Source organism: Oryctolagus cuniculus, chromosome 3 (genome assembly GCF_964237555.1).
Source record: "Oryctolagus cuniculus chromosome 3, mOryCun1.1, whole genome shotgun sequence".
NCBI lineage: Eukaryota > Metazoa > Chordata > Mammalia > Lagomorpha > Leporidae > Oryctolagus > Oryctolagus cuniculus.
The window spans coordinates 144,907,806-144,934,877 of NC_091434.1; the positions used below are offsets into that span (position 1 = coordinate 144,907,806).

At 39.9% G+C, this 27,072-nt stretch overlaps 1 protein-coding gene and 1 long non-coding RNA gene across 2 annotated transcripts in view; one reads left to right on the top strand and one right to left on the bottom strand.

The window, feature by feature from the left end:
* GNAI1 (G protein subunit alpha i1) overlaps positions 1-15,552 on the top strand; it is a 111,129-nt gene extending 95,577 nt beyond the window's left edge. The window contains exons 6-8 of the mRNA XM_002712018.5: positions 1,811-1,940; positions 3,394-3,547; positions 13,390-15,552. Coding sequence (XP_002712064.1) covers positions 1,811-1,940; positions 3,394-3,547; positions 13,390-13,580 — 475 coding nt within the window. The 3' untranslated portion in view covers positions 13,581-15,552. The remainder of the gene's footprint in view (positions 1-1,810; positions 1,941-3,393; positions 3,548-13,389) is intronic.
* Positions 15,553-16,377: 825 nt separating this feature from the next.
* Positions 16,378-25,114, bottom strand: LOC138849045 (uncharacterized). The gene is made up of 2 exons (XR_011387410.1): positions 24,878-25,114; positions 16,378-16,596 (listed from the first exon to the last, which is right to left on the bottom strand). It is a non-coding gene; the product is annotated as an uncharacterized lncRNA (long non-coding RNA).
* Between the last annotated feature and the right edge of the window lie 1,958 nt (positions 25,115-27,072).

Here is a 27,072-nt window from a genome sequence, read left to right on the forward strand (position 1 = left end):
CCATCTGGGATGCCGGCACTGCAGGCTGTAGCCCTAACCACCACGCCACAGTGCTAACCCCTTATTGTAATGTTAATCACATTCATGAAATACCTTCATGGCAGTACCTGGAGATTAAATAATGGTGTGGTCAGCCAGCCAAGACAACACAAAATCAACCATCACAGAGAAAATGTCAAGTGATCAGGTGGGATTGTTATTTTGTATTGGCTAGACAGAGAGTAGATGACATTTGGTTGGAAAAGTTTCCTAAGATTAAGATATGGTTTTTTTTTTTTTTTTTTGGTAAAGTTACTTTTTCCCCCAAGTTTTGTTCCTAAGCAATTTAATAAATGGTTTCCAGTTAAAATCAATTTATTTTCTTTTCTTCTTCTTTGGTCTGTGTTACTGACTGTCCTTTATGTATGCTATCCATTTTTACTTATCATGCAGTAGAATAATATAGCATACTTGAATGTACTGGCAAAGCTAAAATAAAGGCCACTTAAATGATGGGAAAGGTAACAGTAGTAGTTGATGTGCCTAGATTCAGTTTGTAGGCCAATAGTGCTCCATAGGGAAAATTCTTTTTTGCCTGGGAATTAAATAGGGACTGTTTTAATTAGTGCACCATCTAGATAAATGGAGCCTTTAAAAATGTACCAGTTTGCATAGTGCTTCTCTTACATAAGCGATTATTTCTAGGTTGCATAATATAATCTTTGTGGATTTTAACTTTTGCTTATCTTTATAAACTCTTGTAGGAAAAAAAAAACCATTGTTTTTATATTGTATGATTGTGTTATTACATCATTCACTAACAGAATGATTTACTATTGTATATTGTACAAAAACTGAATTTTTCATTCTCAGTTGCTAGGCTATTTATATTTACTTCTTTATATTTCAAATATGCCATTTTTTTCTGCACCATGGGTTTACTTTTTTGTGTTTTTTAAGATTTAATTCTTCATTTGAAAGGCAGAGTTACAGCAAGAGAATGAGAGAGAGAGAGAGAGAGAGGAAGAGAGAGAGAGAGAGAGAGAGAGGTCTTCCATCTACTGGGTCACTCCCCAAATGGCCATAATGACCAGGGCTGGGCCACCCTGAAGTCAGGAGCCTGGAATTCCATCCAGGTCTCCCACATGGATGTCAGGACTCTAGATACGTGGGCCATCTTCTGCTTTCCCAGACACAGGGAGCTGGATGGGAAGTGGAGCAGCCAGAACTCAAACTGGAGCTCTCATGGGGATGCTGGTGTCACAAGTGGTGGCTTTACCCACTGTGGCACGACGCAGTCTCCCCACAATTGTCCTTTTGTAACAAAACCCTTTGCCACTACGTGGATGTAATTTAGTTGCCCTGTACTTTCTTACCTGGAATGGGCTGTCCTTTATCTCCAAGTCCTCTGAGAGAAAGCGTTTTATAATAGGAAGAGGGGAGCCCCTCCTCTGCCTGCAGTGCTCCCTGACTTTGAATGTGCACTCTTCGGTGTCTGCGATGCCCACTGGCTTCTTGTGATGCCTCTGTGTCTACACACAGTGCAGTCCATTCATTTGCATATGCTTTCATGTTCTTTTAATGTTCTCATGTTAATGAATGTCTTGTGTTTCCAGGATGTTTTGTTTAGAGGTATCCTCCCTTCAATCAAAAAATTTCCCCACTTGAGAAAACCAATCTGTGACATTGTTTTCTTCCTAAAAAGTCTTTCTCCTTTTTTTTTTTTCTTTCTTCCCATTTAACTATTTGGAGCTTCTGTTGTGGTCTCTCTGAGCTCCTTGGGCCTTCAGAATGTGTGATTCACGTCAGCTCCTTGTGTTTCCCCTTCCAGAATGTTTGATGTGGGAGGACAGAGGTCCGAACGGAAGAAGTGGATCCACTGCTTCGAGGGAGTGACTGCCATCATCTTCTGTGTGGCACTGAGTGACTATGACCTGGTCCTGGCTGAAGACGAAGAGATGGCAAGTAGAGCCACTCTCTGGGGTGGGGCATGAAACGCAGTGAGAGGGATGTGTTTCCAGAAGTTTTTCTGAGAAATTCTTGATGCATGCCTGAATTATTTGAAGTTCCGTCACTTTCCACTGACTTTTATGCTTGCATCATTCAAGAGAAATCTGGTAAAGAAGCACAGATGGGGCTTGAAAAAGAGGAGACGATGGAGAGTCCATTTCATCCTGCCCTCTGCCAACTGTGCCTTTCCTGTATCTGCCGTCTGCATCCCGAGTGAAAATAAAGCCAGCCCATAGCCGTCCAGGGCTCATTTTTCATCATGTGTCCCTTCCTCCCATGTAGTGATTTTTGTTACGCATAGGTTATGCTATACTGATGCCATGTCATTTTCTTGTGTGTTTCAATGCAGAAAAATTTTTTAAATATAAATTTTAAAATTCTCAATTGTTTTTAATTAGCTTCAGTACAAAATGGGAACAGGGATAGATAGAAATGTGAGTTTTATATTTTAAAAATCAGGCTGTGCAGTCAAGTGAAATGCAACACTACACATTTGTTTTTCTTATATAAAAGCTATTAAATATATCAGTGCCCTGTAAAAAATACTGTTTCTTTATTTGGGAGACACAGCAAGCTCTCATCCATTGCTTTGTTCCTCAAAGGCTCGTAACAGCCAGGATTGGTCCAGGGTAAAACTGGAGCTGAAAACTCAATCCCACATTGCCGTATGGCAGGCAGGGACCCACCTGCTTGAACCATCACCCCTGCTTCCCAGGGTGTGCATTATCAGGAAGCTGGAATTGGAACAGTGCTGGGGCTTGAGCTCAGACTCTCCAATATGGAATGTGGGTGTGTCTTTCCTGCTAGGCCAAATGCCTACCCCTTAGTGCTCTTGTTTTGGGAAACAAACAAACAAAAATAACCTATTTTATTTTATTTGAGAGAGAGACACATCTTCTATTTATTGGATCACTCTCAAAGTGCATGCAACAGCCAGGGCTGGGCTAGGCCAAAGCTAGGTGCCTGAAGCTCAATCCAGGTCTCCGATGTTGGTGGTAGGGACCCAAGTACTTGACCCATCATCAGCTGCCTCTAAGAGTATACAACAGCAGAAGCTGGGTTGTAGGCAGAGGAGCCGGGCTTCAAACCAGGCCCCATGGTATGGGATGGTAGTATCCAAAGCATCATCTTAACCACAGTATCAGATGCCCACGCTCCTTGGTTTCCTTTTCAGCACAGGTCCTTTAAGAGCAGGAAACTGGAACTAGAAGTCTCCTTTGCTAATATTTAATGTGGTGGGCTCATTGGGTTTCAAAGTATACTTGTCTTAAAATGGCAGAAATGTATTTTTGTGGTCCATGACCTATTATTCATCTGAATAAGCTTGTATTATATTTGTTATTTTTTAAATAGTCCTCTAAATCTTTGCTATTAGTGATGATGTGACTTCATTTTCTATTACAGAATCGAATGCATGAAAGCATGAAATTGTTCGACAGCATATGTAACAACAAATGGTTTACAGACACGTCCATCATACTTTTTCTAAACAAGAAGGACCTCTTTGAAGAAAAAATTAAAAAGAGCCCTCTCACTATTTGCTATCCAGAATATGCAGGTATTTTACTTTTTGGTAAATAACTTAGCAAGTCATATATTTCAAGGTGAAACATCCCCTAAGGCAAAATTGGGTTGTTGATTTGAGTCTCTTGGCTTGGTAATTCTTCATATTCCTTCTGGGTAATTATTTATCAAACTCTGAGTTACTTAAGATGTGAAAGCGATTATTGAAAATAACATCCCTTTTCAGGAAAAGCTGTCAAAAGTGCTTTTCCGTGACAACTCCAAGCCTTCAAAAATTTAAAACATTGTTGACCAGGTTAACAGAGCTCATATCAGGTAATGTGTGATGCACAAGGCCTGCTTGCTGTCTAATCTCCAAGGCATTCACACTATTAAAGGAACCATGGCCCTGCCACACACTGCTACAAAGGAGCACAAACATGATTGTCAGGGGAGAAATGAAGCAGGACTCAGTGAAACCACAGATTTCTCCAGATATTCAGGGACGATTTCACAAAAGATCTCAACTTTGGGAACCAGACTATTCATGGCCCTTGAGTTTACTGCCCTGGAAGATGCCCTTGAGTGAGAAAAGTTGTTCTGAAGTACATTCCTGGGTTGGCTATAATTAACTCTTGGTCTTGAATATAGCAGTGAACTTGCCCTGTTCTTAATGATACCCCGACTGTGAAATCAAGAACTTGGCTGCAACATTGGTTTTAGTGTAGGTTAGCTCCTTGGAGCCCCACATGGGCTGCTGCTGAATGCAGGTACCTGGAATTGAAGGACTCACTACCCTTCATGCCTTTCCACTCCTCTCTCACTACAACAGAGTCGTTCTACTTTTGTGGGTTTGACATACCAGGTTTCTCAGTAAGATTTTATTTTAGAAAAGTGAACTCTACCTTAAAAGGAGAACAACATATTGCTTCTTGGCCTTTTGGCTAAGATCAAGTATAAAAGGAGAACAAACAGGAACCAGCACTGTGGCGTAGTAGGCTAAGGCTCCGCCTGTGGTGCCAGCATCCCATATGGGTGCTGGTTTTATTCTGGCTGCTGCTCCTCTTCCAGTCCAGTTCTCTGCTGTGGCCAGCTCCTTGCTGATGTCCTGGGAAAGAAGTAGAATATGGCCCAAATGCTTGGGCCCCTGCACCCGCATGGGAGACCCAGAAGAAGCTCTTGACTCCTGGCTTTGGATTAGGCCAGCTCCAGCTGTTTGTGCCATTTGGAGAGTGAACCAGCAGATGGATTATCCTTCTCTCTCCCTCCCTCTGTAACTCTGCCTCTCAAATGAATGAATAAAACCTTAAAAAAAGAAAAAAAGCAGTGATGCTATTTCTAGTTTGAAAAAACAACCGCCACTTCAATTTCTCTCCAGAGTCCCAAGCTTGCATTATCAATTCATTCTTGAACATAGATGTGTCTTTTTAGCAATTGAAACTCAAACTGACCTTGTATTATTTTCCCCACCTCAAGTCTCTCCTCTTTCTCCTCTCACCTTTGTAATAACACCATGAACCTCCTAGTTCTCCATTCCTTTTCTTTTTTTTTTTTTTTTTAAGATTTATTTATTTACCTGAGAGGCAGTGTTATAGACATAGAGAGGGAGAGACAGAGAGATAGAGGTCTTCCAGCTGCTGGTTCACTCCCCAAATGGCCAAAAAAGGCCAGAGCTGGGCCGATCTGAAGCCAGGAGCCAGGAGCTTCTTCTGAGTCTCCCACACAGGTGCAGGGGCCCAAACACTTGGGCCATCTTCTGCTGCTTTCCCATACCATCAGCAGGGAGCTAGATCTGAAGTAGAGCAGCTAGGACTCGAACTGGTGCCCCTATGTTATGCCAGTACCACATGCAGATGCTTAACCTATAGTGCCATCTCCCCCCCCCCACCCCCAATTCTCCATTCTTCAGCCTGTGTCTCATCTGCACTGTTCTTGATTCCAAACAACTTCACCATACACATACTTTGCTATTTGTAAGACTTAATGTCAGGTTAAGGGATGCACTTATTACTTCTTCACAGATGTCCCTTGTAGCTCTTGGGGTTAAAGAGTTTAGCAGCTACCCAGAATACCCAGAATATATTCATAAAATTGTGCTAGACACTCAGGGCAAGCTGTTCCTGCAAACATCTGTCAATGTAGCAGTCACATTAATTTCTGTGGCCAATGAGTCACTGTGGATTGCTGTAGAACTTAGGAGCACCAACCTTATGACTTAATAAAGTAAAATAAACCATGATTGATGAAAGTATATAGCAACATAAAACAGTTAAAAATGTATATTCATTCAAAGACTATAGTTGTACTATTTACATCGTCTATCCTGGGTTTCACAGGTAATGTTGTGATAGTATTTTAAATAAAACATTCTTATGGTTGTTTGTCACATTATATTGTACAGGGTGTTATATAAGGTGTGGGGTCTCTAAGATATGATGCTTATTCTTTTTTTTAAAGCATTTATTTAATGAATGCAAATTTCATAGGTACAACTTTAGGAATATAGTGGTTCTTCCCCCATACCCATCTTTCCACCCCCCCACTCCCACTGCACCTCCTACACCTCTCTTATCCCATTCTTCATTAAGGTTCATTTTTAGTTTAACTTTATATACAGAAGACCAACTCTATACTAAGTAAAGATTTCAACAGTTTGCACCCACACACACATACACACACACACACACACACACAGAGTATAAAGTACTGTTTGAGAACAAGATTTGCAGTTAATTCTCATAGTACAACTCATTAAGGACAGAGGTCCTACATGGGGAGTAAGTGCATAGTGACTTCTGTTGTTAATTTAACAATTAACACTCTTTTTTATGATGTCAGTGATCACCCAAGGCTCTTGCCATGAGTTGCAAAAGCTATGGAGGACTTTTGTGACCACAAACTCTGTCAGTATTTGGACAAGGCCTTAAGCAAAACGGAGTTCTATCTTCCTTTCAGAGAAAAATCCATCCTTCTTTAATGGCTCCTTCTTTCCACTGGGGTTTCATTTACAGAGATCCTTCATGTAGGATATTTTTGCCACAATGTCTTGGCTTTCTGTGCCTGAAATGCTCTCACAAGCCTTTCAGCCAGACCAGGAAACCTTAAGGGCTGATTCTGAGGTTAGAGTGTTAATTATAGCGATTGTCATTCTATGAGTCTGCTGTGTGAACTGCTTCCCATCTTGGACATTCCTTCCTTTTTAATTCTGTCTCTTATTATTACCAGGTACTTGATGCTGTTTATATGATCTCTTTAACACTTAATCCTATCTATATGTTCACTTTAACACTTAATATGAACACTTTAACAATTAAGATGGCATTTTACTACCAATTTAATGGGATTTGGAGTCCCATGACAAGTTTTTAAACTGTATCCTTAGCAGTAAGTCCATAGGACTGTATGCAGAACTATACAGCTTTACAGTTACAAACTTCCTCCTCCCTCTCTTATTTTTTACTGAGATCAATTTTTAATTGACTTTATATACATATGACTAACTCTGTTAAGAGTTCAGCATATACTATGAAGAAGAAAAAAGAAAAAAATTAAAATTAAAAACTGTTCCTCAACAGTCAAGATGAGGGTTGTTCAAGTGATTGTTTCTCCAAGTGTCAATTTCAGTTCTACAGCTTTTGTTTTAGGTGCACTATTCTCATGGATCAGGGAAAATATATAGTATTTGTCACTTTGGGGCTGCCTTATTTCACTAAGTATAATGTTTTCCAGATTGATCCATTTTGTTGCAAATGACTGGATTTCATTTTTTACTGCTGTATAGTATTCCATAGTGTACATATCCTATGATTTCTTAATCCAGTCTTCAGTTGATGGACATTTAGGTTGATTCCATGTCTTAGCTATTGAAAATTGAGCTGCAATAAACATTGAGGCATGAAAGCTCTTTTGTTTACTGATTTCATTTCCCTTGGGTAAATTCCCAGGAGTGGGATGACTGGGTCATATGGTAGATCTTTATTCAGATTTTAGAGGTATCTCCATACTGTCTTCCATAGTGGCTTTCCCAGTTTACATTCCCACCAACAGTGGATTAGGGTACTGTTTTCCCCACTTCCTCTCCAGAATTTGTTGTTTGTTGATTTCTATATGAGAGCCATTCTAACGGGTAAGATGAAACCTCATTGTGGTTTTTATTTGCATTTCCCTGATGGCTAGTGATCCTGAGCATTTTTTCATGTGTATCTTGGCCATTTGGATTTCCTCATTTGGAAAATGTATGTTTAAGTCCTTTGCCCATCTCTTAAGTGAGTTGTTTGTTTTGTTGTTGTAGAGTTTCTTGATCTTTTTGTAGATTCTGGTTATTAATCCTTTATCAGCTGTGTAGTTTGCAAATAATTTTTCCCATTCTGTTGGTTGCCTGTTCACTTCCCTGAGTGTTTCTTTTGCAGTACAGAAGCTTCTCAAGTTGAAGTAATCCCATTTGTTAATTTTGGCTTTGACTGCCTGTGCCTCTAGGGTCTTTTCCAGGGATTCTTTGCCTGTGCCAATGTTTTGCAGGGTTTCCCAAATGTGCTCAATTAATTTGATTGTGTTGGATTGTAGATTTAGGTCTTTAGTCCATGTTGAGTGGATTTTTATGTAAGGTGTAAGTTACGGGTCTTGCTTCATACTTACGCGTGTGGAAATCCAGTTTTCCCAGCACCATTTGTTGAAGAGACTGTCCTTGCTCCAGGATTGGTTTTAGCTCCTTGGTCAAATGTAAGTTGGTTGTAGATGTTTGGATTGATTTCTGGGGTTTCTATTCTGTTCCATTGATCTATCCATCTATTTTTGTACCAGTACCAGGCTGTTTTGATTATAACTGCCTTGTATTATGTCTTGAAATCTGGTATTGTGATGCGTGCAGCTTTGTTTTTGTTGTACAAGATTGCTTTAGCTATTCAAGGTCTCCTGTGCCTCCGTATGAATTTCAGCATCATTTTTTCCAGATCTGAGAAGAATGTCTTTGGTATTTTGATTGAATCTGTAAATTGCTTTCAGACGAATGGACATTTTGATGATACTGATTCTTCCGTTCCATGAACATGGGAGATTTTTCCGGGTTTTTTTTTTTTTTATCTTCTTCTATTTCTTTCTTTAAAGTTTTATAATTCTCATCCTAGAGATCTTTGGTTAAATTTATTCCAAGGATTTTGATTGTTTTTGTAGCTGTTGTGAATGGGATTAATCTTAGAAGTTGTTTCTCAGTGGTGGCATTGTCTGTGTACACAAAGGCTGTTGATTTCCGTGTATTGACTTTATATCCTGCTATTTTACCAAACTCTTCTATGAGTTCCAATAGTCTCTTAGTGGTCTTTTGGATCCCCTATATATAGAATCATATCCTCTGCAAATAGGGGTATTTGACTTCCTTCTTCCCAATTTGTATCCCTTTGATTTCTCTTTCTTGCCTAATGACTCTGTCTAAAACTTCCAGGACTATATTGAATAGCAGTGGTGAGAGTGGGCATCCCTACCTGGTACCAAATCTCAGGGGGAATGCTTCTACTTTTCTTGATTCAATATGATGCTGGCCATGGGTTTGTTAAAAATTGCTTTGATTGTGTTGAGGAATATTTCTTCTAAACCCAATTTGCTTAGAGTTTTCATCATGAAAGGGTATTGTATTTTGTCAAATGCTTTCTCTGCATCTATTGGGATAATCATATGATTTTTGTTCTTCAGTTTGTTAATGTGATGTATCACACTGAGTGATTTATGAATGTTGAACCATCCCTCCATACCAGGGATAAATGCCACTTGGAATGAGTGAATGATCTTTCTGGTGTGTAGTTGGATTCGATTGGCCAGAATTTTAGCATCTATGTTCCTCAGGGAGATTGGTCTATAGTTCTTTTTCTGTTGAATCTTTTCTGTGTTGAGGAATTAAGGAGATATTGGCTTTATAGAAAGAATTTAGGAGGATTCCCTCTCCTTCAATTGTTTTGAATAGTTTGAGAAGAATTGGAGTTAGTTCTTTAAATGTCTGGTAGGATTCAAAAGTGAAGCGATCTGGTCCAAGGCTTTTCTTTGTTGGGAGGGCCTTTATTACTGATTCAATTTCTGTCTTTTCTTTTTTAAAAGATTTATTTATTTGAAATTCAGAGTTACACAGAGAGAGCAGGAGACGCAGAGAGACAGAGAGACTGGTCTTCCATCTGCTGGTTCACTCCCCAATTAGCCGCAATGGCTGGGGCTTGTGCTGATCTGAAGCCAGGAGCCGGGAGCTTCCTCCAGGTCTCCCACGTGAGTGCAGGGGCCCAAGGACATGGGCCATCTTCTGCTGCTTTCCCAGCCATAGTAGAGAATATTGGAAGTAGAGCAGCCTGGTCTTGAACTGGCACGCATATGGGATGCCAGCACTGCCGATGGCGGCTTTTCACCCTATGCCACAGCGCCAGCCCCTCAATTTCTGTCTTGATTATGGATCTGTTTAGGTTTTCTCTGTCTTCATGGCTCAATTTAGTTAGGTTGTATGTGTCCAGGAATCTATCCATTTCTACTAGTTTTCCCAGTTTGTTGGCATAAAGCTCTTTGTAGTGGTTTCTGATGATTCTTTTTATTTCTCTGTTATCCTTTTTCATCTCTAATTTTATTGATTTGGGTCTTCTCTTTCCTTTTTTTGCTTAGTTGTGCCAATTTTGTTTAGTTTTTCAAAAAACCAGCTCTTTGTTTTGCTGATATTTTATATATTTTTTTGGTTTTAATTTTGTTGTCTTCTCAAATTTTAATTACTTCTTTTCTTCTACTAGTTTTGTGTTTGGTTTGCTGTTTCTTTTCTAAATCCTTGAGATGGATAAATAGTTCATTTATTTGGTGTCTTTCCAGTTTCTTGATATAGGCACCAATTGCTATAAACTTTCTTCTTAACATTGCTTTTTTCAGTACCCCACAAATTTTGGTATTTTGTATTATCGTCATTTGTTTCCAGAAATTTTTTTATTTCTTTTTTGATTTCTTCTATGACCCACTGCTCATTCAGAAACATGTTGTTCATTCTACATGTGTTGGCGTATGGCGTAGAGATTCTTGAGTTGTTGATTTCCAGCTTCATTGCATTGTGGTCTGAGAAGCTGCATGGTATGATTTTGATTTTTTTGGATTTGCTGAGGCTCACTTTATGGCCTAGCATATGGTCAATCCTAGAAAAATTTCCATGCACTGGAGAAAAAAAATGTGTACTTGTGGCTATAGAGTGGAATGCTCTGTAAATATCTGCTAGGTCTATTTAGTCTGTGGTGTCGATTAACTCTGTTGTTTCCTTGTTGATTTTCTGTCTGGTTATTCTGTCCATTGCTGAAAGAGGTATTGAAGTCCCCTGTTAATATTGTATTTGAGTCTATATCTCCCTTTAAATACTTTAACAATTCTTTTACATAGCCAGGTGCCCTGGAATTAGGTGCATATACATTTATAATAGTCACATCTTCCTGTAGAATTGATCCTTTAATCATTATATAGTATCCTTCTTTGTCTCTTAATAGTTTTTGTGTTAAAGTCTATTTTGTCTGATATTAGCATGGTCACAACAGCTCTTTTTTGGTCTCTGTTAGTATAGATTATCTTTTTCTATCCTTTCACTTTCAGTCTCCTTGCATCTTTGTTGGTAAAGTTTGTTTCTTGTAGGCAGTAGAAAGATGGGTTTTCTTTTTTATCCATTCAGCCAATCTGTGTCTTTTAACTGGGGAGATGAGGCCATTTACATTCAATGTAACTATTGTTAAATCTGTCTTTTCTCTGCCTTGTTTCCTTACATAGTCCTGTTTATATATTTTGAATTTCATTTGTACTTCTACTGAGTCATTTTCTGCATTCATTTTCTTTTGTAGTGATGTTCCTGCTTCTGGGTTTCTGTGTGTAGCACATCCTTGAGCATCTTTTGTAGGGCTGGGCAAGTAGTTACAAATTCTTTCAATTTCTGTTGGTTGTGGAAGATCCTTATTTCTCCTTCGTTCATAAATGGGTTGACAGTTATTTTCTCTTAGGACTTGGAATGTCTTGCCATTGTCTCCTTGCCTGTATGGTGTGTTGCTTATTCTTGAAGTGTTTGTATTCCTAATGTAGGAGACCTAATGCTGACAAATGATTTGAGACTGTGAACAATTTTCATATAATAAAATCTGAAATAAAGGTTATCTTTAGTGTTTAGGAGGAGAACAAAGTTGTTAAGTGCTTGAGAGCCCATCTGGGTTTGATGAATTAGAAAGAGCTGTGTGGAGTGCCAGTTTTGAGCAAATGTGAGTGGTCAGAAATACCTGCTGGTGCAGTACAGTGGAGGGAAAGGACTGTGATAATGCTGGTGGTAGCTTGTGTCTTGGATCTTTGAGGGATGGAGCTCCTCAGAATGGCATCACAGCACAAGCTGAGAATTGTAGATTGTTACTGCAAGAAAAAAATTATATAGTTTTGTTCAAAATGAACATTGCATAGTAGTTTATAGATATATGTTATTACATTATGCACATGAGTATATTATTAAAATAATGTTTTATGGATACATGCATAGATACATACACAAAATGCACACTCACACACATATCTACAAACAACCCCAGGGTGAAGCTCATTGAAATTTCAAAAGTGAACGTCTCAGGGTAGGCATTTTGTGCAGTAGTTAAGTCACCACTTGCGATACCTACAACCCGTAACAAGAGTGCCAGGTTTGAGCTCTGAGTACACCACTACCAGCCCAGCTTCTTGGTAATGTGTACTCTGGTGAAGATCCAAGTATTTGGGTCACTGCTACCCACTTGGGAGACCCAGATGGACATCCAGGCTCCTGGCTTCAGCCTGGCCGAATCCTGGCTATTGGAGGCATGTGGGAAGTGAACCAGTAGACAGAAGATCTCTCTGTCTCTCTGCTTTTCAAATAAAATGAACTTAATTAACTAATTAGAAAAAGAAAGAGAACACATAGATTTCCACCACTCAGGTCAAGAAACGCAATGTTTCTGGGACTCCAGAAGCTCTGCCATGCCAACTCTCAGTCTTGAATCAACCCCACCTGCCCTCCTCTGCATGCAGATCATCCAGCAGACACTCTTTTTACACTCATTTTGTTGTTGTTGTTGTTAAGCTATGTGTGCGAGTGGTCCCTGTCCTTGTGTGCAGCAGTGGTGCTTCCACCCTCATTTTGCGGTCCTGCATCGCAGCCCATTGTCTGAACATGCTGAGCTTTGTGCTGTTCACATGCTTTATATGCCCTTGGGTGAACCCAGCAACATGGGTCTGTCCACTCTACACCTAGATACAGAACTGCTGGATGCGAGCATGTGTGTGAATATCTGTAGATACTTCCCAGCAGTCTCCAGAGTGTTTGTACTCAGAGCAAGTCTAGTCAGTAACCGGTTGCAAGGCGGGAGGTATCATTCACTTTTTTGTAACCTCATAGCCCAAGCCACATTATAGACCCTTGTTCAGGTTTTGAATAAAGAAAAATGAGGGAGCAATGCTATTACTTCTATGTGGGAAAGATGAAAAAACACCTATCAGCGTTCAGCCAACATTATTGATCCACCTCTGGGTTAGACTGAAGTAACATGCACCATCAAGCAAGCAAGTGGTTTAGTGTGCAGATGAAGAGAGTGGGCAGGAGAGAAAGGACATCCAACAATTGGGGGTTAGGGCAGGAGCAAAGACCATGGTAATCATGGAAGGCCAAATGAAGGGGCTTTTTGTTTTCTTTTTTTAATTTTAGGGGTGACTTCCAGTCATTAAAAAGTCATCTGCAGGTGTTGTTTTCCAGTGAGACTTCATTTGTCCTGTTGTACAAGGGGAAAATGCAGTTAATGAGTCCACATATTTTGTATGAATAAAGCTGACTTCAATATTTTAAGGTCTATTTTGCTTTATTTTAACTTCCCGTGTTCTATTTGTTCTATTTGTTTCCTTTTTCAGGATCAAACACGTACGAAGAGGCAGCCGCATATATTCAGTGTCAGTTTGAAGACCTCAATAAAAGAAAGGACACAAAGGAAATATACACCCACTTCACATGTGCCACAGATACTAAGAATGTGCAGTTTGTTTTTGATGCTGTAACAGATGTCATCATAAAAAATAATCTAAAAGATTGTGGTCTCTTCTAAGTTTTGCAGTGAATGGTAAATTGCATTTTCAAACCAAATGAGTGCTTATACGGATCTCTAGACTAGAGTCTTACAGCAGCAGAGAATGTAGGGTATGGCAGATGCATCCGGTACCTCACCAAAGTTACTCTGTTTTTTTTGTTTTGTTTTGTTTTTGTTTTGTTTCGTTTTGTTTTTAACTGAAAGTAACAGAAGGACCTTTCTTAAGTGTGTAAGATGGTCCTGCAGTGGGAAGCTGAAGGGCAGTGTTAAAGCTGGGCTCTAGAATATCGGTGACTTCTATGTCTAAGTGTAAATATGCAAATGTATGTACACATGTATTTATAACTTTAATTTTCCACATAACTATTAGGTTTTAAGAGTGGTAACTTGCAATTCTAGTGTGATGGCTTTGAAAATACCATAAATATCAAGTACCTTGTACTGAATGACAGACTATTACTGTGTTTGCCAGTTTTGAAGAGCTTTATTTATGTTCCTGTCTTACAGATTTTTAAGTGCAGCAATTAATATTAGGAAACATTGCAGCCCTTACCCTGATTATATGTATACTTGTATTCATAAAAATGTTATTTGTACAAACATTGCACAGACTATTTTAATAACATAATTTGTTCTTTAAATTTACTGTGTTTTATTGAAATGTTCTTAAAGAGGATGAATATACCTGCTTTTGGATCACTTATTTAAACACTGTATGGATTGTCTTTTTTTTTTTTCTTAATTTGAAGAGTGCATGCTGCTTTGATTCTACATTAGATCTGGTTCAAATAACTAAAATTTTAAGTTTTTGAGGATATACAATCTTAAGCATATTCTAAACACCTAGTTTTTATTCATTAGTTTGCTTTCACTTTGAATTTTAATATTTGGATGGTGTTCAATGCATTGCCTTAAAGGTGATGCCTGATTAATTTTTATACTCTTGAAATAACTACACTTTTATTTATAACTAAGTTTAGGTGGAGATGTTGAGAGCATTTTTGTGGGTTAAAAAAAAGTCAGCAAAATGAATTTTGAAGCATTCATTTGTGTATTTCCTTTGGGAAATCCCTTGTACCTAGCATTCATGATAGTTCCTCCTTAGAGGTTAACAAGAAAGATCTTTATCCTACTGCTTCAAATTCACTTACGAAACAGGTTTCAAATTCAGTTATCACACTACATTAAAGCTACGTTTTGCTTTTTGGATACTCAAATTTCCTCCATTTGCTTGAGTTCATATTATTTCTTTTTAAATTATGCTCTTATTTCTGAAGAAGAAATGGACAATGGCACTTAGAAAATGAGTAATCGTATTTAAACGTCAGTGATTATGTGTATGCTCAAATTAAGTGTTGCTTATCAGCTAGATCGTGAACTTGATGGGATCCTTTTCTAGGGTTCCTGTTAGTGTGTCTCTGTGACCTTGTTTCAGTGAAATGAAAAGCCTTCCTCATCCCACCTCCCTCTTTTTTATTCATCTTGGGAAAAACTAGTCTTTCAACAAGCTTCGTTGGTAAGTGGCTTCTCGGTTTGATTATGTGTTGTTGTTTTGTTGAAGTTCAGTTTTGTGTTGTCATTTTCCTGAAGAATAGTTGTTGAAGTGTGTGTGTATGTGTATGTCTGGGTAGCCACAAACCATGTTTGTATCTCTTTTCATTTTAGGGATTCTGTTTTTCTTCTTTGTAATGTAAAGAATTTCAGAGTTATTGAAATTTCTTACATGTGTTAGTTTAGATTCTTTATGTGCCTTTCATGAAAAATGTTTTCATTACTTTTATTGATGGGAGACCTGTAATGTCCGCATTGTGAAGCTGTGTACCTAAAATTTAACTAAAACCTGAATAAATTTGAATAATAAGAAATATGGTTTAAAAAGCCACCAAGAAGCACATATTGTTGACCATCATTGATGAATTCCTAAACTTTATTCTGTGTAATTGTGTTACTAATAAATCCTAATAAATTTAAATTTTTAAAATTTTACAAACTGTTGACTAAGCGCATTTTGCATTAGAATTAAGTATTTGTCTATCGTATCATCATTTCGTCTTTCTCTGTGTTTGTGGTTTGTTTGTTTTTGGGTTTTTTTTTTTTTTTCAGCTTCATCTACTCCAGAAGCTTGAGTTTCCCCCCAAGTTTTATCATTAGGTGGATGCCCTGTTTGGAATTGCCTGCTTCATATCCCCTTCAGAAAATTCATCATATGTTCCGACTCCTCATGCCCAAAACCAAATCCATCCTCATCCCCCCGGAAGCCTGTTCTCGTCTCTGACTCTGCGCTTTTAGCTACTAAGGACCAACCATCCCCATTTGGTACTCAGTGGAGAATACTTCAGCCAGACAGAACCCTTCCTATTCCTCTTCTCTGTCTCTGTTGGTACTCAGGCTTTTCCCGTACCTCACATCTGTGTTTTGGTTTTGTTTCACCTTCCATTCTATCCCCACTACTACCTACTGAATTGGGGTCTTTGCTGAACTTCCATCTGAAATGCTTGAGTCATTGAATCCCCACCTCCCGTTGCTCCTGCCTCTCATCTAGGTTGACTGTCTTAATATAGATCTGTGGTTGTGTTGCCTTCCTTTCTTTGACCTTCACTGAAGCTGTCAATACAATTAAATATAACTCAGCCTCCCTCCCATTCAAGGCTCTTTGTCACCTGAGCCCACTGCTCCTGCACTCCTTTCTGAATCTGCATACATATAGTCTGTTGTGTACACAACTTGGCCTTTCCTTCAAGCATGAGCTACATACTACATGTAATATGCTTACAGTAGAGTCTGGAGCCAGGGAAATGGTCATTTATAGCTGATATTTTTATCTATTGTTGGTTTTATTGGTAATAACCTTTTAAAAAGAATTTTTGGAAGCAAAAATAAGAAATCTTCCATCCACTCTTCAGCTTTGCAGGAAATGAGCCAGGTCAAAGCCAGGAGCCAGAAAGTAAATCCAGGTCTTTCATATGGGTGGCAAGGAACCAACTGCTGGAGCCATCACCACTTGCTTCCTCCTCAGATGCACATTAGCAGGAAACTGGAAATCAAAAGCAGAGCTGGGATTTGAACCAGGTACTCATATGGGATATAGGTATACAAAGCAGCATCTGGACCGTTGTGCCCAATGCCCACCTCTGATTGATTTGAAAGGCATGAAACAAACAAGGCAGACAGATCCGCCATCCAGTGGTTCACTTTCCAAATGCTGTATGCCCTCAGGTTGGCTAGACAAAGCTGGCAGCTGGGAAGTCAGTCCAGATCCATGTGGGTCGCAGGGACCCAAGTACCCAAGTCAGTCCCCGCTGCCTCCCAGGATCTGCACTAGCAGGAGGCTGTACTAGAAAGCTGAGCTAGGACCAGAACCCAGGCTCTCTTGTATAAGATGCAGGTTTCTAAACTGGTAGCCTAACTGTTGTGCCAAGTGCCTGCTCTGTGGTATCTTTCTTAGATTCCACTGGTATCTGTTATTCAGCCTGCTCTTTGAGAGACTGCATGGTTCTGGCAGGGCTACCAGTCAAATCGCTCTATTTCTTGGCAGTTGGCTCAGGCCTGGTGAGACCTAGTTCACCATCATAGGGCAAATGACTGTAACGCAGCCAGTCCTCATCCCAGGTCCCATTCCTGAAGTTCTAGAACTCTTGTGGTTTCTAAAGTTCCCCTCCTTCATTTCGGTACTCTTTGGGAAAACTACTTTTATGCCTGAGTTAATTCAGTCATGTTCAGTCTCTTACTAAAACAATACTGACTAAAATGCCTGCATTCCTATTGAGTGCAGACCATTGCTGTGAGATGGAAAGTTTCAGAGGTTAGTTAACTTGAGCGAGGCCAGTCAAGGTTTCAAGCTAAGGACTTGTGGCTCCATGTCTGTTGGACTTCTAAAGATGCTACCTTCTGTCCAGAAAAAAACATAAGTAGTCTTTCACCTGTGCTTCCTCCACCCTCTGAAGGAAGCATACTTTTTTTTTTTAATCTTAAAAAAAAAAGAAAAAGATGGTGCTGGCATTTGGGTGCAGTGGTTAAGTCTCTGCTTGGGAAGCCTGATCTGCTGTTGAAGTGTCTGGTTCAAGTCTCTAATTCCAGCTTCCTACTCTTGAATACCCAGGGAGATAGCAAGTGATAGCTCAAGTATTTGCGTTCCTGCCCCCTGTATGGGAGACCCAGATTGAACTCTGAGCTCTGACTTCAGGCTGGCCCAGCCCTGGCTGTTGTGGACATTTGATGAGTGAACCAGCAGGTGGAAAAATCTCTCTGTGTCTCTGTTTCTCTGTCTCTGCCTTTCAAATAAGATGAACATAAATAGATGAAAACAATTTTCTAAATATATACTTATGTATCTAAAAGTTATTTGTGTTATCTTAATACCTATTAGATTTGAAGCATGAACAGTTGTGTGTATTTTTACATAATTTGTTGTCTGCAGATCCTCTCTGGGTGCACCATATAAGTGAATTTAGTTAATGTAATCAGTGTTACAGATGTTACATTGTCATTGCTTAGTGTGTTATTTTAGAAGTAGAAAGTGACTATTAAGATCCAAGACTGTTCCCCAATTTGGATCCAAATCCCATCTCTCTCTCTCTCTCTCTCTCTCTCTCTCAGATTTATTTATTCGAAAGGCAGAATTAGAGAAAGAGGGAGAGATCTTCCATTCACGGTACACTCTCCAGATTCCCACAACAGCAAGGGCTGGGCTGGACCAGGCTGAAGACAGGAGCCCAGAACTCCATTCCCATCTCCCACGTGGGCAGCAGGGGCTCAGGCACTGCGGGCATGCTCTGCTACCTCCCAGGCACATTAGCAGGGAGGGAGCTGAATCAGAAGTGGAGCAACTGGGATTTTGAACCCAAGCTTGTAGGGGATGGCGGTGTTGCAGACAAGGCTTAATCTACTATGCTGCAATGCTGGCCTTTTTCTCTCTCATTCAATAGGTGACCTATGGCAAATTATTTAATCTTTTCTTCCTTGCTGTCATCTGGATAAATTAGTAATTAAATGACCAGATCATTAATCTGATTATTGTTGGCAGCATTAAGTAAATTGACAATGTACATTAAACACTTAGAAATGAGGGTGGTATGTTGTAAGCCTTCAATAAATTTTGCTGTTATTAACTCTAAAGAATGTTCTAGGATGCCTTTAAAATCACAATCAGCAATTAACAAATGTTTGTTGATACACTTTGTCTTTAGAGTTAAAACTTCTGAGTGTCTCATATTGATATTAATACTGGATGATATGAATGAGAGAAAAAAAATGTACCTTTAATTAATTTCAGGACACTTCTCTATTTTAATAAAACCAAAAATGTGGGAGTTGTTTTTTTTTTAAGTTAGTTTTGAAAGGGGGCCAGTGCTGTGATGTAGCTGGTAAAGCTACCGCCTCTGATACTGGCATCCCATATGGGTGCCAGTTCATGTCCTGGCTTCCCCACTTCTGACCCAGCTCACTACTAATGTGCCTGGGAAAGCAGCAGAGGATGGCCCAAGTGTTTGGGCCCCTGCATCCACGTGGGAGACCTGCATAAAGTTCCTGGCTCTTGGCTTTGACCTGGCCCAATGCTGGCCTTCTAGGGTGTAAACCAGTAGGTGGAAGATCTCTCTCTCTCTCTCTTTCTCTCTCCCTTCCCCTCTGCTATTCTTTCAAATAAGTAAATCTTTTTAAAATTTTTTTTAAAATGAAGTGAGTTTGGGAAATTTTCTCTATTGCTTTCAAAACACTATCCTGGCAGTTGAAATGCACTTCTATCAAGAGTTTTATATTTCACAACTCCATTGGCCTGTTTCCCAGGCATTTTTCCCAAACTGGTAACTACTTGATTTGGTTTCTGTTGTGATTTTATTTTATTTACTTAGATTTTTTAATGACTTTAAAAGTTATGAAATACATTTCATCAAGTCCAGACACCAAAATAGGTACAGACCAAAAAAGGCTGTGATTGTTCAGGGCAGAGATGTTGAACTCTGAACGAGTACAGACACACTATGTAAGACATTTGTCTCGAGCACCATGTTTAAGGTCATGTATTTCCAGCTGCTTTGATCGCTCTGTCCACCTTAGGAAGAGCCCAGAGGGTTCACAAAATTCCTTTCCCAGCTGCCAGGCTGTGGTTTGAAAGTACCCACCCAAAGTCTGTGTTTTAGAAGCTGAATCCCCAGATTCGTATGTTAGTGATATTTGGAGGTAGGGCCTCTAGGAGGGAGGTGGATGAGGTCATGAAGATAGTGCCCCTCCATGATGAGATTAGTGGCCTTACTGGAAGTGGACAAGAGACCTGAGCTGTAAGCCTGCTCTCTGGCTGTGTGATGCCTCTTGCTGGGTCAAGAAGTCCCTCATCAGGGACCAGCACTGTGGCACAGTAGGTTAAGCCTGTGGTGCCGGCATCCCACATGGGCGCTGGTTCTAGTCCCAGCTGCTTCTCTTTTGATCAGCTCTCTACTATGGCTTGGGAAGGCAGTGGAGGATGGCCCAAGTGCTGGCACCTGCATAAGAGACCCAGAAGAAGCTTCTGGCTCCTGGCTTAGGATCAGCCCTGCTCTGGCCAAAGAGGTTATTTGGGGAGTGAATCAACAGATGGAAGACCTCTCTCTCTTTAATTCTACCTCTCAAATAAATAAATAAAATCTTTATTTAAAAAAAAAAGGCAGCCCTCATCAGATGCCAGCACCTTTGTCAATACAGAGGTGCTGTATTGACTGCTCAGCCTCCCAAGTTGTAATACCAAGTCTGTTCTTTATCAATTAGCAGTCTTGAGTTCTGTCACACCAGACGAAAATAGACTATGACAAAGGAATTCTTTAAATTAGTTTTGTTCTGTGCAAATATGCTGTATGTTTATTTTCTATCTGACTAAGATTTTCTGCTTTTGCAGCTAATGTTTGCTAGACTGACAAAGACCTGCACAATTTCATTGTAAAATTAATCTTTGTAGTAAAACATGGTTATGACTAGATGTTGCCTGGAAATTTCTCTTATGCACTCTTAAATTTGAATTATTTTCTGAGAAAAATTCACAGAATTTCAGGTTTGATCCTTTCAGCATTTTAAAAAAATTTTATTTATATAAGGAGAACAAATTTCATGTGTTTTGTATGATCAGATTTAAGATCATAATGATACTTCCCACTCCCTTCCTTTCTTAATCTTTTAATTTTTACAATGACATACTTTGAATTTGTTTTATATTCACAAACAACCCTCTGCTAAATAAAGAATTCAACAAATAGTAAGTAGAAAAAACACTGTTCTTCATTCTTAATATCAGAAGTGGGTGATGGTGTTGTGATGTAGCGGATGATATTGTCACCTGTGAAACCAGCATCCTATATGGGTGCTAGTTCATGTCCCAGTTGCTCCACTTTCTGATCCAGCTCCCAACTAATTGAAAAGCAGCAGAATATGGCCTAATGCCTGTGCCCCTGCACCCATGTGGTAAACCCCGATGCTCATGGCTCCTGGCTTCAGCTTCAGTCTGGCCCAGCCCTGGACATTGGCAACCATTTGGGGAGTGAGTGAACCAGCAAATGGAGAATTCCCCCTCCCCCCCTCTCTCCCCCTCCCCCCTCTCGCTCTCCCTCCCTCCCTCTCTCTCTCCCCTTCCCTCCTTCCCTCCCTCCCTCTCCCTCTCCCTCTCCCCTTCTCTCTCTCCCTCCCTGTGTGTGTGTGTGTGTGTGTGTAACTCTGAAATAAATAAATATTTATAAAGAATAATAAGCTACTTCCAGACAACCCTGTCTTTTTTATTATATTATTAAAATGAATGGGACTGAGTTGTCAGTTTTGGAGCTCGTGGGATACAGACTGTCCCAGCAGCATATCCATTAGTAGAGTTTGTGCAGTACTCTTTGCAGCACTCACTCTAGTATAGCATGCTTCCTTTCTTCACAGACATAAGCAGTGACCTTCCCGGGTACGTGATCAGTTCTAGTAACCTACTTCACTGGGTGACTTAACTCTTAAACTTGGGTATACATTTACTCCATTTTTTAAGTGCCTACTATAGCAGATTACAAATTAATTTTAATTGCAGCTGTTTTTCTTCAGAGAGGAAGCTTATCTAAAAATCTAGTATAAAAAGGTCTTTTGGCTTAAGCTGGAGTGGAAAGCTTGCAGCCAGAATAAAGTGCCTTTTCTTTGCTCTGAGGGCACAGCTGTGTTTTCTTGCACCTGAGACTCCTGGATGCAGATTGGAAACCATACAGTTCTAAATCAAGTCCTTTGAAAAATTTACTGGTGTGGTAGGATTCATTGAAAACCATGAGCCCATATGTAGTCTCAAATGTGTTACGGATATGCAGCCCCTTCTAATACAAATATATAGAGAAAATACATACATTATATACATTTAGCAAGTGTCTACCTTGTGCCAGGCACCTTTTTTTGGGTGCCTCATTTAGTCAGCAGACTGGTCCAACAAAATTTGGTAGAATTTCCATTTTCCAGGGAAGGAGACAAATGTAGGGTTAGTATTTTGTGCAGTGTTGGCTACCAATTAAGTGGCAGAACTGTGAGTTAAATATAGGAATATAGGTCATTTATCAACTCTATCTGTAAATCCAGTGGCAGAGAATTTTCCCTAATGATGTCATGTGCAGCAAGTCTACATGTCAGATGGTGTTGGCAGAGTCAGTGTTAATAAGCCTTCAGTAGGCACATTAGTTTGTCGAGGGCTATGAAAAGTCCTGTAGGAAAGAAGTCTGTATGTGTTAAGCCTATGTTGTTTTTTTTTTTTTTTTTTCACGAACACACGAGCTGTGCTAACACAGCAGGCACTTCCCATACATGGCTATAGCACAGTTGAATTGTAGCTAGTCCAAGTTGAAGTTTGCTACTAGTATAAAATACATCAGAGCTCAGACTCATAGAAAAAAATGTCAATTTGCAGTCAAATGCTCTACCACTGAGCTATACCCCCATAAATGCCTCTGAACTAAGCAGGTACAGAGTTGTTTCCACGTCATTATTCCCTAAACAATACAGCATAACAACTATTTACATACTACTGCCCTCATAGTAGATTTTTTTTTTTTTTGACAGGCAGAGTGGATAGTGAGAGAGAGACAGAGAGAAAGGTCTTCCTTTTGCCGTTGGTTCACCCTCCAATGGCTGCCGCGGCCGACGCGCTGCGGCCGCTGCACCGCACTGATCCGATGGCAGGAGCCAGGAGCCAGGTGCTTATCCTGGTCTCCCATGGGGTGCAGGGCCCAAGCACTTGGGCCATCCTCCACTGCACTCCCTGGCCACAGCAGAGAGCTGGCCTGGAAGAGGGGCAACCGGGACAGAATCCGGCGCCCCGACCGGGACTAGAACCCGGTGTGCCGGCACCGCAAGGTGGAGGATTAGCCTAGTGAGCCGCGGCGCATCGTACTTTGGAAATTTATATTCATTAAATAAAAGTTAAAAAAAGAATATCCAATACTCAGTTGTTAATAAATCAAAAAATATGCTAAGCAAAAAAAAAAATGTCAATTTGGAACCGATAATATTTTATTTATTGGGTTAGATGTACTTTTGAAGTTCCAGCTCTTTTTTTTTTGACATTGAGTCTACTAGAACATATATAATAACTTGAATTTTGCATTGTGTTTCTATTTAGAAAACAGAATACTTTATGGTTTCTTCCACATAACTCAATTTGCATTCCACAGCCAAAATTCTAAGCTTCGAAGAAGAAAATAGGATGGATAAGAAGCTAAAATTTGGGGCCAGTGTAGTGGATAAAGTTGCCACTGGCTGCTGGCATCCTATGTGGGAATCAGTTCAAGTCCTAGCTGCCCCAGTTCCAATCCAGCTCCCTGCTAATGCACCTGGGAGAGCAACACAGGCTGGCACAAGTGCTTGGGCCTCTGCACCCACATGGGAGACCCAAAGAAAGTTCTTGGCTCCTGACTTCGGTCTGTTCCAACCCCAGCCATTGCAGCCATTGGAGAGTAAACCAGCAGATGGAAGAACTCTCTCCTTTTGTGTCTCTACCCATCTCTGTAATTCTGCTTTTAAAATAAATAAATGTGTTTTGTTGTTTTTTTTTTTTTAAAAAGAAGCTAAAATTTGAACGTCATAGAACTGGGCATTGTTACTTCAAATGAACCAGTATCTGAGTGACTAAAGTGGAAAGTGGTGGGTGAGATTATATCAGCTTTATTGTGCCACACTCTGCTTTGATGTCACATGACTTTTCCTTTGGTGACAAAAATCCATCTCATTTTCACTTCATATATGCTGGCTATCAGAGATGAAAGACAAAATTTAAATTCCATTATTTGCAATTAGCAATATGTTTATTTTTAGTGCCAGAATTCATGGTCAGAGTGGACACATCAGGATCCTGGAAGATCCTGAAGCCTTGGTTTACAAACCCACCTCTTGAGTGTTCTTTAGCCAAATCAGAAGCTTGGTTTTTCAGTGTTGTTATTGTATTGTGTATATGTGTGTGTGTTTTAATATGCTTCAATTCCCCCAGCCAAATTCTTTCTTCCTCCACACCTCCCACAGGATCAGGCTGAGCACAGTCATGCATGAAAAAAGCTTCCCAACGTTTTTTCCGGAAAGAGTAGCTCCCTGGGGCTGTGGAGGAGGACAGGAACTTGATATTCTGCAGGACTAAAGTCAGGAGAGCTGATCAAATATTCCAGAGCCTCTGGTGCACACTTTGTGTTTTGATAGACATGTGACTGTGAATGGTTTGCTCTTTAAGGGTCACTAATAGCATACCTCCTGAACTGCATAATCGAAGCCTCCTAGATTCTCAGACGTCCCACATGATTTGACTTCATCAGTTTCATGAAATAGTCTGAGAAAGGGTATTACACATATGTGCATATTTTAGCGATACTTGTCCTTAGTGTGTGTGTGTGTGTGTATGTTTGTATGTGTGAGAGAGAGACAGAGAAAGGAGGTTGTTCCACAAGAACTATGATGATTTTCTACTTGTCACAATGTACATAAAATAAAAGCTAAATATCTTGGAATATGTTAATAACTCCAGTTGTAGTTAGTTGAAAGTGTCAAGACATACTGGAGAGAAAAATGTTTGATCTTTTTAATTTGAGAAGTGCCTAGATAATCTAACCTGTTAACTTCTCTAGCAATTGTGAACAGGGAAAAGACTAGGTCTTATAGTAACTTAACTGTCATATGATTAAACAATTATGTATCCAATGATGATGTTGAGATTCTAGTAAATTTATATCCACATGATTTAATATAAAAAAATCTAATGTTTTTTTCAAAAAACATTCTTTATCAAATTGCGCTTATTATTTACACCATTCAGATAATTGTACCTATTTTTATCCCTCTTATCATTATTATAATGTACTTACCTTTATTTGATACATCAGGGTTCACATAGGAAGCAGAGTTTTATGTGGTAAAGATGCAGTATCATTCCCACTGGCTAATTCTCAGAGCCTGACTTTAAGCCTGTGAGTGTTCTCGGCATGGTTTGTGTTTATTCTGTTTGCTAAGTAGCAGAAGATTTCCCACACTTGGCTGGCAGTCCAAGCCCAGGGCTGTTTTTCAACAGGACTTGTCTCAAATTCAGCAAGAGAATTCATTTAAGAAGCCATATAAATGCTCCATCTTTTCTAATTAACTGTTATCTCTCTTGCCCACAAACCTTTGGAAAAAATGCCCTTGCTGTTTAGTTGCTGTCAAGGACAGTCAGGGAAGCATCTGACCTGTTAAGGAAAATACAGCTGCCAGCTCCACTTATAGATTGTGGTGAAGCTCTAATCAAAAATCTACTTCAAAGATGAGTATCTTCCCTCCAATAACTCTCATTTCCCCAAATCAATTCTAATCATTTTAATTTAGCTCTGCGAAGGCCAAGGACAATATTTGGTGTGCATAGTTGTTTTTGTTCTTTTAGTTGGCCGCAGAAGTTTGGCTAGAACACAAACTATTACCTTGACATTATTTGTGTCCTACTAAACTCTTTTTTTCCCACCGATATTTAAGATTAGGCATGTGGACCCAACTATCCATTTCTTTTCACACAACTACTTAGCACCTTCTCTGGGAGAAGTCCAATTGGGAGAAGCCAGATGGGTGGTGATGAAGAAGCCAGAACATCTGAAACTGCATGCCACCTCCTGATGTATGACCTTGGTAGATACTTAACCTCTCCATACCTCTAATTTCTATAGACAATGTGAATAATAGTGTCACCGCACTGTCATCATTTCAAGGACAAAATCATTAATAATATGCCATGGTGGATTGATTGAAATGCTGTTATAATTTTCATCATAATGATGATGATGCTAATGACTATATCATGAAAAGTAGAGAGAAAAAAGGGAAGAGATAAGAAAGACAGACATGCAAGCGCCTCATTGCAATTCAAGACCAAATCAAATAGGTTTGGAAATATAAGTGCAGGGACCATCTGCCCCAGCACAATTCCACCTTACTCCAGTTGTCCCAGCATAATTATTTATTTCATGGTCATCACAAATATAACCTGAGAGACAAGAGGATGGCCTTAGGGCCTCGTGGAGGGAGAGACTTTGATACGGACCTGGAAAAGAAAGATGGGTAAAGAGGGAAGCCATTTCTCTGCCTTTGCCACGCACCACTTAAATAAGGAACCTGAAGAATAAAAACTAAGCCGTCCTTCTTCTTTCAAAAATTGTTAAGATGTATTTATTTTCACTTTATTTGAAAGGCAGAGAGACAGATGGAGAGAGAATTTGTGCCCCCAGTTTACTCCCCAAATTCCCACAACTACCAGGAATGAGCCAGGCTACAGCCTAGAACTCAGTCCAGATCTCCCTCATGCATGACAGGGACCCAACTACTAGAATCATCATCTGCTGCCTCCCGGGAAGTGCATTAGCAGGAAGCTGGAATCAGAAGCAGAGCAGCCGGGACTCAAACCCGGCACTGCAACACGTTGTGCAGGTGTCCCAAGCAATGACTTAACTGCTGCATCAAGTGCCCATCCCACCGTGAGTATTCAAAAACTCTGAACAAGACTGTACATTAGTTTCCTGTTGTGACTGTAACACATGACCACAAAATTAATGACTGTATGGCGATGCAAATCTAGTCTCTTGAATTCTGAAGGCCAGGGTTCTAAAATGGGTTAAGTTTGTGCATCATCTGGAGGTTTTGGCGGGGAGTCTAATTCCTTACCTTTACCTGCTTCTAAAGCTGTCCACCTTGCTTGGCTCATGGTCATATCTTTTATCTTTAAAATCCACAGCCTCACCTCTTCTCTCGGAGGCTTGCCTCTGTCCTAACATTTTTCACAACCGTTCCAACACTCTTGCAATGACATTGGGTCCACCTGAGTATCCAGGATAATCTCATTGGAAGTCCCTTCATGCAGTCACATCTGCCAAGTCCTTTTGCGATCTAAAGTAACATATCCCCAGTGACCAGCAATGAGGACATGGACATCTTTGGTGGGCGTTACTGAGCCTATCACAGAGGCACATTGCTTTCTTTGCTCCGGTATCATGAACATAGTACTTAGAGCCAAATGTCATCCTATTAAGGGTGCAATGTCCAC